The sequence below is a fragment of the Cricetulus griseus genome, chromosome 9, assembly GCF_003668045.3.
Source record: "Cricetulus griseus strain 17A/GY chromosome 9, alternate assembly CriGri-PICRH-1.0, whole genome shotgun sequence".
Classification (NCBI taxonomy): domain Eukaryota; kingdom Metazoa; phylum Chordata; class Mammalia; order Rodentia; family Cricetidae; genus Cricetulus; species Cricetulus griseus.
The window spans coordinates 7291566-7302114 of NC_048602.1; the positions used below are offsets into that span (position 1 = coordinate 7291566).

The 10549-nt window shown below is 54.3% G+C and overlaps 1 protein-coding gene across 1 annotated transcript; it reads left to right on the plus strand.

Annotated features, from left to right (window-relative positions):
- Positions 1-6631: 6631 nt before the first annotated feature.
- Nccrp1 (NCCRP1, F-box associated domain containing) lies at positions 6632-10549 on the plus strand. Its single transcript, XM_027430625.2, has 6 exons — positions 6632-6941; positions 7941-8003; positions 8092-8143; positions 9059-9154; positions 9741-9879; positions 10004-10549. The coding sequence occupies exons 1-6, from the start codon at positions 6632-6634 to the stop codon at positions 10142-10144; spliced, it is 801 nt and encodes a 266-aa protein (XP_027286426.1). The 3' UTR covers positions 10145-10549.

Below are 10549 nucleotides of genomic sequence, written 5' to 3' on the forward strand. Positions count from 1 at the left end.
CAGCTGTGGAACAAACATCTTGCATCACCACATGCTCTCCACATAGAGTCACTTCAGGCCCAAACCAAAAAAAGGCCAGTGATAATTTCTGATGCCTCCAAAACTGCGAGCCAAAAGAGTCTTTTCTGGGGCTAACTTTACTAGATTCTAGGGACTTGTGTTTTTTTCTTTCTTGGGGTCTCATGTATCCCGGCGCTGTTTGTGAACTCTCTGCCTTAAGCCCTGCCTCCACCTTCTGGACGCTTTCTCCACTGTGTGCCCTTTTCTTCAGCGCTGAGGCTTAATCCCAGGTGTGTGCCGAGTCAGCACCCTCTAAGCTGAGCTTCACCCCAGTCCAGTTCTGTTAATTATAAGCTAACATCAGACTCCTTGGACAAATGCTTGTTCTATTTTATTTTTTGTCACGTGAACAGTGGCCCACGAGATCCACCGCTGTACTTATTTTCTACTTCCTGGATTTGTACAAATCCCCTTAATTAAAAGAGTAGATATTCTTGATGGTTGTGTTTCCTGTCAAGATATAATTAACACATGATAAACACACTCATTTAAAAAAACATTAAGACAGGGCCAGGTGGTGGAGACACGCATCTTTGATCCCAGCACTTGGGAAGCAGAGGCAGGCAGATCTCTATGAGTTCAAGGCCAGCCTGGTCTACAAAGTGAGTTGCAGAACAGCCAGGACTGTTACACAGAGAAACCCTGTCTCTTTGACAAATGCATCTGCCCAAGTTGCAACTATTCTTAAGATGGAACTTTCTAGACCTGGTGTGGTGGTGCAGGACTTTAATCCCAGCACACAAGAGGCAGAAACAGGTGGAGCCCTGTGAGTTCCAGGCTAGCCTGATCTACATATCTAGTTCCAGGACAGCCTGGACTGCACAGTGTGCCCTTGGATCCCACTGCATGTGAAATTTCACTCATGCCTTTTGGCTGCAATTCTTTTAGCCTCTAATGGCTTACCAACATGATTTCTTTGATGCTAGTTAATCTTGCCTTTTCCAGGATTTTATATAAATGAAATCACACGATAGGAACTTTTGTTTTGTTTTGTTTTTCAAGACAGGGTTTCTCTGTGCAGCTTTGGAGCCTATCCTGTCACTCTCTCTGGAGACCAGGCTGGCCTCGAACTCACAGAGATCCGCCTGCCTCTGCCTCCCGAGTGCTGGGATTAAAGGCGTGCAATGCCACCGCCTGGCTGTTTTGCCTGTCTTTTACCGGTCTGCATAGAGATTTTTAGACTCATCCAGAAATCCACATTGCCAAGTGTTTGGATAGTTCATTCCTTTTACTGATGGGTGGAATCCCAGTGTATGCATGCAGCAGTAAGGTGATTAACTGTCAGCTGCCATAACAAAAACACTGCAACCTCAACTTCAAAAAATGAGATGGAGCTCAATGGTAGATACATCAGCAGTTTAGAGTCGTTGTTGTGCCGGGCGGTGGTGGCGCACGCCTTTAATCCCAGCACTGGGGAGGCAGAGGCAGGCAGATCTCTGTGAGTTTGAGACCAGCCTGGTCTACAAGGGCTAGTTCCAGGACAGCCTCCAAAGCCACAGAGAAACCGTGTCTCAAAAAACAAAACAAAAAAAAAGTCGTTGTTGCTTTTCCTGAGGACTGCTGTTCAATTCCCAGAATCCACAGTGTTGTGCAATATTACTTGATGATGTATTACATTCCTTTATGCTGTGGGATATTTATTTAATGATGCAAAGATGTGTTGCATTCTTTTATGTTGCATCTGTTTAATTCTGTGAAGCTGTCTTACTTTGCCCGCCTGAAACACCTAATGGTTCTCATCAAGAGCTGAACGTCCAGTAGCTCAGTGGAAGAGAGGAATATTTGGGGCCAGGCAGAGAGAATAGAGAGAGGAGAGAGAAGAGGGAGGAGCAAGAAAAGGAGAGAAGGATGCCAGGGCCAGCCTCGGAGCCACACAGCCAGACATGGAATAAGAAGGGAAGAAAAGATGTACAGAAATAGAGAAAGGTGAAAGCCCAGAGCCAAAAGGTAGAGGGGTTAAGTTAAGTTAAGAAAAGCTGGCTAGAAACAAGCTAAGGCTGGGCGTTCGTAAGGAAGAATAAGTCTCCATGTATTTATTTGGGAGCTGGGGGCGGGGAGGCCCAAAGAGTTAAAAAACAAACAAACAAACAAAAAAACAACTACACACAGGGTGGCTTCTGGTCACTGTGAGGACTTGAAGTAGAGCCAAGCCACCAACTCACGGTGGTCAGGAAGTGAAAGAGCAAAATGAAAAGGGACAGGAGTGAGTCCCTTGTCCACTGCAAGGGCACACTCTGGGGACCAGAAGATATTCTACTAGTCCCCACCTCTAAAAGATCTAATCACCTAACAGTGCCAAGTTGGAGACCACGCCCTTAACACACTGGCCTTTGTGAACACTCCGACTCCAGTTACATCCCAGGGTGTTAATCCAGGTGTGCACACTTGAGCTGTTCTGCTGTGGGGCTGCCAGGACCAGCATGGTGATCCTGTCTGTGTGAATATCTGCTTTAAGTGCTAAATGCCACACCGGCCACATTCCTGATCTTCCGGTGGCCAGTGCAGAAGCTGGCGACAGCGTTGGAATCCACTTACTCTGCTAGAGCAAAAGCCACACACCCAGAGTCCTCATACTCAGGCAAACTCTGAGATTCTGGGGTCCATTCCAGACTTCAGTGATGAAACAAGGGAGCTCTACTGTGAATCAGACATACCCCAGGATTTGAGATCCTCTGAGCATGGAGGCACAGGCAAGAAGGAAAGAAAAAGCCTGAGACTGGGCTAGAGAGTGGCTCAGTGGTAGAGCCCCTGCCTAGAATCCCCCAGGGAGGGGCTGGGGGTGTGGCTCAGTGGTAGAGCCCCTGCCTAGAATCCCCCAGTGAGGGGCTGGGGGCGTGGCTCAGTGGTAAAGCCCCTGCCTGGAATCCCCCCAGTGAGGGGCTGGGGTGTGGCTCAGTGGTAGAGCCCCTGCCTAGAATCCCCCAGTGAGGGGCTGGGGTGTGGCTCAGTGGTAGAGCCCCTGCCTAGAATCCCCCAGTGAGGGGCTGGGGGCGTGGCTCAGTGGTAAAGCCCTGCCCAGAATCCCCCCAATGAGGGGCTGGGGGTGTGGCTCAGTGGTAGAGCCCCTGCCTAGAATCCCCAGTGAGGGGCTGGGGTGTGGCTCAGTGGTAGAGCCCCTGCCTAGAATCCCCCAGTGAGGGGCTGGGGGCGTGGCTCAGTGGTAGAGCCCCTGCCTAGAATCCCCCCAGTGAGGGGCTGGGGTGTGGCTCAGTGGTAGAGCCCCTGCCTAGAATCCCCCAGTGAGGGGCTGGGGGCGTGGCTCAGAGGTAAAGCCCTGCCCAGATTCCCCCAGTGAGGGGCTGGGGTGTGGCTGGGCAGAAGTTTGGTTAGTATTCACAAAGCCCTAGGTTTCATCTTTACGAACACAAAAGAACAATTCAGCACACTCAACAGGCCATGGGGGACTTGAGGACAGCCTGAACTTCATAAGAATATATTCTCAAACAAAACAAACAAATAAAACACATCAAAGCAGGACAGGGGCATACTGGTTTCAGTGAGAGGGAGGGAGTGGGCAAGGATGATGAGGGGTAATAAGATCCCAGCCCATTTTATAATCCTATCTGTTTATGTGCGTATGAATTAGAGGAGAATAAATACATTTTTAAATGAACCCAAAGCCTCTGTAGTCTTGGGGCTTCTTCCTCTGGGTCCCTGCAGGCTGTGGCCACACCCTGCCCTGGATTCTGGCCCCACTCATGAGGCTTCCCTCCCACCCACCGTGACAGGCCTGAGGCGGGTGGGAGTGTAGCTGGGACAAGGGGTGTGTGCTGAGATGGCCCCAGGAGCGTATGCAGTCTTGGGTGTGCCATGGGCTCTGCTGGTATTTTCTGGGAACCCGCTGGGGTGTGGCAGGGTGACACCTGGAAGGTACATTTGTCACTTCAGCCCTCACAGGGCCCTGGTGACTTCCCAGACCTTCAGTGCGGCTCAGGCCAACAGCCAGCCATTTCCTGCCTCAGTTCCCTGAGAGGTGCCTCTCACTTCCTCACAGGGCTCTTATTAAAGTGAATGGCTTAAGTCAGTCAATAACTATTATCGCCATCCTTTTCCTCTTCCGGGGACGGTGCTTAGAGGCGCTCAGAATGGTCCAGCGTTTGACGTAGTGACGCAGGCTTTCCTACAATACAGCCTCTAACAAAACTAGGCTGTCTCGAACCCCTGGCAACAGGATTGTTTGCTTACCTTTATACCAAGAAGGTTGGGAGAGCACCTAAAGCCGCACGCAGGGTGTGCCCAGGCAGACTTGGAGGGGTTAGGGTGGTGGCTCCGTGTGTGCCACGTGTGTCCCTGACAGGGTCAGGCGGCTTTCCTTATTGAGGAGCAGAAAATCGTTGTGAACGTGTTGAAGGCACAAACACAGAGTCAGAAAGCGAAATAAATATGCAGCTTTTAAAAATAAAGGTCAAGGCTTGGAGGTCTACAAGAGCGAGTGCCAGGACAGCCTCCAAAGCCACAGAGAAACCCTGTCTCGAAAAACCAAAAAAAAAAAAAGGTCAAGGCTTGGTCTGTGGGAAACCAAAACAAAACAATCTATTATTTTATCATCTGAAGCCATCACTGTGAGCCGGTGGCTGTGTTTCTTGATTCAAATCTGATCCCTGCTGAGCACACCTGAGACTTCTGTCCATCTGTCCAACACGTCATGTCCCTGCTGTGCAACCCTGAGTGAGTCACTGGGCCTCTCTGTGTCTCTGTTTCTTCATTGGCAAAATGGCACAAGGACAGGGTGGACTTCCTAAGGTGGATGAGAGGATGGCTTACCCCATTTCCTGGCTAGAAACAATGAGGGGAAGGCGGGCGTTTTAACTGGGGCGTGAGCTCTGACTGAGTCTGAAGGACAGGGAGTGTGGAAGTGTGCAGCCAGACTTGGGAGCAGCAGCAATGGCAGCACTCACAGGACGAGGCAACACAGGCTCCTTTACCACCTTTTGGGAGGTAGAAGCAGGATGGTCAGTAGTTCAAGGCCAGCCTGGGCTACATAAAGACTGTCTGGAAACAAAAAAGACAAAAGCCCCCCAAAACAACAAACAAAATAACCCAGAAGCCAGGAGTAGCTCGGCCTGGCTTGAGGTGCAGATTGGGGGCTTCAGGGCCCAGATCTGCTTACAAACTGCCCATGGTCTCATTGCTCCTCCCCTTTGTCAGTGGGGTGGCTTTAAGGAGCTGGGCTGCTGATGGTCTCCGTTCAGGGCTAACCAGACCGGGTAGGGGATGAGCCACAGACAGGAAGTGGCCCTGGGTATCTGGCCCTACAGGTTCCTCACGCCCCAAAGTCCTGACTCCACTGTGCCCCGTCCTCTCTGGGGGAGGAGGCCGGGAGAGACAGTCACCCTGAGAAGCCCAGTCAGGGGCCACGGCCTCCAGACTCCCCACCTCTGACAACCCTGTTTCTGCTTCCCACCTCACTCCACCTCACCTTTCCTGTCCCAGGAAAGGTGAAGATGTGCCCGAGGCTAGACCCCTGCCCATTCCTAGCCCTGCATAGGGTGAGAAGAGGAAGAGTGTGGCTTTACCTGGCCTCAATCCTGCCAGGTCAGCCTATCATTAGAGAGCCTGACTTTAGCCCCAGGGCCGGGGACGGGGAGGGGGGGTGTCCTCAGATGGCCCTGGGGAAACTGGGAAGGATGGGCGAGGAGTTGGGGGTGGGGAGCAGGGACTGAACCCCTTCTGAGGGAGGAGGACTGGGGTCTGACCCCTGGGTCTGATGGAGGAGGACTGAGCCTAGATCCCTGGCTCTGAGGGAGGAAGCTGGGGTGTAGACCCCTGGGTCTGAGGGAAGGGTCTCAGGTCTGCACCCCTGGGTCTGAGGGAAGGGTCTCAGGTCTGGCCCCCTGGGTCTGAGGGAAGGGTCTCAGCTCTGCACCCCGGGTCTGAGGGAAGGGTCTGGTCTACCCATTGGGTCTGAGGGAAGGGTCTGGGGTCTGCCCCCCTGGGTCTGAGGGAAGGGTCTCAGCTCTGCACCCCGGGTCTGAGGGAAGGGTCTCAGGTCTGCACCCCTGGGTCTGAGGGAAGGGTCTCAGGTCTGCACCCCGGGTCTGAGGGAAGGGTCTCAGGTCTGCACCCCTGGGTCTGAGGGAGGAGGCTGGGGTCTGCACCCCGGGTCTGAGGGAAGGGTCTCAGGTCTGCACCCCGGGTCTGAGGGAAGGGTCTCAGCTCTGCACCCCGGGTCTGAGGGAAGGGTCTCAGCTCTGCACCCCGGGTCTGAGGGAAGGGTCTCAGGTCTGGCCCCCTGGGTCTGAGGGAAGGGTCTCAGGTCTGCACCCCGGGTCTGAGGGAAGGGTCTCAGGTCTGCACCCCTGGGTCTGAGGGAAGGGTCTCAGGTCTGCACCCCTGGGTCTGAGGGAAGGGTCTGGTCTACCCATTGGGTCTGAGGGAGGAGGGCTGGCACCTGGATCTCTAGGTCAGAGGAGGGAGGACTTTGCAAACTGGGCTCCTGGTCTGAGGGAGGAGGCCCCGGGCTTTCGGCTCCTTCCGCTAACACACCCTCTCTTAAATGCCTAATGACTTCCCCCGCCCCTCCACCCCCAGTTAACCTGGATCCTAGGAACCCAGTCGCCCAGCCTTAGGGATGGAGAAGCCACAGGACAGAGACGCGCTCAGTGGCGGGATGGAAGCGGAGGGGACCCAGAACTCCGAGGAGCTGCCCCCGACCCCACAGTCCCCGCCACCACCGCCGTCCCCGAGGTCCCCCTTGTCCCCGGAGACTCCCGAGCTCCCACAGCCCAAAGCTCCGACCGAGGTTGAAGCCAGGCAGCTGCTGCTGGAAGAATGGGGACCCCTGAGCGGGAAGCTGGAGCTGCCCCCGAGTCTCAGCTGGAAGCTGCTGTTCCTGGAGCGGCCGCTCTACCGCAACCTGCTCAGCTCACCCAACCCCGAAGGTGGGGACCAGCCGGGGACACCCGGCGCGGGGCTCAGATCTCCGTCACCTGTCCTAGTTTGCATCTGTGTGTGTGTGTGTCTGTGTGTGTGTGTCTGTGTGTCTGTGTGTCTGTGTGTGTGTATGTGTCTGTATGTGTGTGTGTGTGTCTGTGTGTATGTGTATGTATGTGTGTGTGTCTGTGTATGTGTCTGTGTTGTGTCTCTGTGTGTGTGTGAGTGTGTCTGTGTGTGTGAGTGTGTCTGTGTGTGTGTCTGTCTGTGTGTCTGTCTCTGTGTGTGTCTGTGTCTGTGTGTGTGAATATGTGTGTCTGTCTCTGTGTGTGTATGTCTGTGTGTGTGTGTGTGAGTGTGTGTGTGAGTGTGTGTGTCTGTGTGTGTCTGTGTGTGTGTTTGTGTGTGTGTCTGTGTGTGTGAGTGTGTCTGTGTGTGTCTGTGTGTGTCTGTCTGTGTGTGTGTCTGTGTGTATGTGTCTGTGTGTCTGTCTGTGTGTCTGTGTGTATGTGTCTGTGTGTATGTGTGCTGTGTCTGTGTGTGTGTGTCTGTGTATGTGTATGTGTATGTGTGTGTGTGTGTCTGTGTGTGTGTCTGTGTGTGTGTGTCTGTGAGTGTGTCTGTCTGTGTATGTGTCTGTGTGTGTGTGTCTGTGTGTGTGTGTGTGTGAGTGTCTGTGTGTGTGTGTGTGTGTGTCTGTGTGTGTGTGTGTGTCTGTGTGTGTGTGTGTCTGTGTGTGTGTCTGTGTGTGTGTGTCTGTGTGTGTGTGTGTGTGTGTGTGTGTGTGTGAGACCCTGGCCCTCGCCCTCCTTGTCTGGGTTTCCGTCCCTTTCTCTAGATTTCTTCCAGCGCTCCAGGGACTCACCACAACCGCCTACTGCCATCCTTAGTCCCTGCCAGGCTGGTCGAGCCCGGCTTGGATTCCTGCCCTTCCAGTCTAGCTCCAGGGGAGGAAGACAGGAGGAGGTGGGCACTGGCCTGAGGCTCTATTCCCTTCTTTGATTCAGGCATTAACATCTACCAGCCGGCGCCCCCTACGGGTCCCACCCGGAAACCCCTGACGGACCTGGGTAAGCATTGCGGGGCTGCTCTGCCAGGGAGGATGGAGCCCCTCAAGGAATGATGTCTCACCAACCCTTCGTCCTCCCCACTGGCCAGGTAATTTCCGCGGATGGTACATTACTACCGAGAACCTCCAGGGGCCCCTCAGGTGAGTTGCACAGGGCCTGGGGATGGGGTGGAATTAGGTGCCTTCCGTCCTCCAGCCTTCTTTGCTGTGTGTGGCTCCTGCAGGGGGACCTCTCTTTCTTGCTCTGGTGACAGGGTTAGTCATAACACAATGCCTATGAAACATGCAACATAGGCACCCAAGAATTCTGACCAGCACACAGCACAGTAGGTGTTTGATAACCCTTACTCTCATCCGGAGAGAGTCACCAGGGTCCTCTATTAACCCCAGTCCGGCTCCTGAGTTGTAGTTGAGAGGGTGTATGTAATTCAGGGGCTCAGAATCAAATCCCTTTTTTTTTTTTTAAATTTGGTGGGTTTTTGTTTTGTTTTTGCTTTACTGATTAAACTTAAACTAAACAAATCTCTAGGACTGAGTGTAAACCCCAGCCCCTCACTGGGGAATTCTAGGCAGGGGCTCTACCCCTGAGCCATGCCCCCAGCCCCTCACTGGGGGGATTCTAGGCAGGGGCTCCACCACTAAGTCACACCCATAACCCCTCAACTAGGGGATTCTAGGCAGGGGCTCTACTACTAAGTCACACCCCTAGTCCTCTTTTTACTCCCCCCCCTTTTTACTTTTTATTTTGAGACAGGATCCCACTAAGTTGCCTAAGTATGCCTGAAACTTCCAGTTCTCTAACTCAGCCAATAGAGTGGCCGAGATTCCAGGCCTGGTTGAAATCTTCTAAAGTGTCAGTTTTCTTCTGGAACAAAGGCTTGTGTACATTCCCCTCCAGGGTCTCCTAGGAACCAAGGACTGTCAGGCTCTCACGTGTGGGGTGGGGAGAGGGTCTCCTGCTGTCACTAGAGCCCTGTGACCCTACTTCCTCCTCCCTGGGAGACCTCAGGATTGTGGAACTACCAGACAGACCCATTTCCTCTTGTTTCTCTGCAGCTGGACCGTGAAGGAACAGTGTGTGAACCTGCTGGCCAAGAAGCTTTGGGAAGAACTGCTGGATGACGAGCAGCCTGACATCACCGTCATGGACTGGTGTGCCCCGCCCTGCCTGACTTCTCTGCCCTGCCTGGCTGCCTGATCATGGCCATTCAGGCTTCCTAGACTTCAGGCTTCCCTGTTTCCCAGGGCCTGAGCCCCTCATCAACACCCCTTGACACTATGTCCCATCCCCCACACACACACCACGCCTCCTGTCCGGCCTCCTCTGGATCTTTGTATATTTGTATCTTTCCGGTGTCAACTGGGTGGGGTCCCTCTGGATCAGGCTGTTCCTTTATCTCCCGAAGCCTTTGCCCCTCTGTGATGCCCAGATTCATTCCCCTCTTAAGGGGTAGTTTCCCAAAGCTACCCCAGTTATAGGAAGGGTCCTTTACCCCAACGCCCTGCATTCTCCCCTGCACCCTCACTTTGCTCTTTCCCTCTGCCTGTACCCCATCTCACCTTGATTTCTGCCTGCTCCTGCCATCTACATACGTAGAGAGTGACAGTGACGTTTCTGCTCCCCCACTGGACAGGGCATGGGGCTGGAGAGTTGTGTGATGGGGCCCAGGACCAGGGCTTGGGGCTGAGATGGCGTGACAGCTGTATGGCGGTGACAGCCTGACCCTCCTCCATCCAGGTTCGAGGACAGCCGCCTGGACCAGTGTGTTTATGAGCTGCATGTCTGGCTCCTGGCCGCTGACCGCCGCACAGTCATTGCCCAGCACCACGTGGCCCCTCGGACCAATGGGAGAGGTCCCCCTGGCCATTGGGTTCAGGTGAGATGCCCTGCCAGGTCCTGCCCGCGCAGGTGTTCTTTCCCAAGACCTTGGGCAGGGGGAGGAGGGAGAGCAGGCTGTGGCAACCTGCTGCGACTTTGTCCCCAACCCTGGGCCGCCACAGGTGTCCCACGTCTTCCGGCAGTACGGTCCCGGAGTACGCTACGTCCACTTCCAGCACAAGGCCAAGAACCGCATGGAGGCTGGCGGGCTGCGGAGGACAAGGGTGACCGACTCCTCCGTGTCCGTGCAGCTCCGGGAGTGACCACTGGCCAGGCTCTCCAAGTCTGTCATCATCCTTTGGAAGGGTGTTTGTCACCTCCGAGCCCTTAGCCTTTCCGTGATGCAACTGCTTCCTGCTTCTCCCTGTGTGTGCGCGCGCGTGCTTAGCCAATCTGACCCCTGCTCACCCCTGACCCCTCCTTACCTCCCTGACCCTTGTTCACCCCTGACCCCTTCTGCTCCCTCACCCCTTCTTATCCTTCATACCCTTCCTTCCCTTCCTGATCCTCAGCCCCTGTCTCCATCGCCCCCTGGCCCCACCTGGCTCCCTTCTCTCCTCAGCTCCCCCCTAACAATTTCTCCCTGCCCACGTCTCTCAGATCTTGCTTGGCCCCTGGGGTCTTCTTTGACATCTTCACATCTCCCTGGGGCTGCTCCTTGCAAACCA

Excerpts from the sequence above, each read along its gene's own strand:
- Nccrp1 (XM_027430625.2), top strand. The coding sequence starts at position 6,632 with ATGGAGAAGCCACAGGACAGAGACGCGCTCAGTGGCGGGATGGAAGCG. Across the intron at positions 6,942-7,940 it reads CAGCTCACCCAACCCCGAAG|GCATTAACATCTACCAGCCG; the intron begins GTGGGGACCAGC and ends TCTTTGATTCAG. Across the intron at positions 9,155-9,740 it reads GACATCACCGTCATGGACTG|GTTCGAGGACAGCCGCCTGG; the intron begins GTGTGCCCCGCC and ends TCCTCCATCCAG.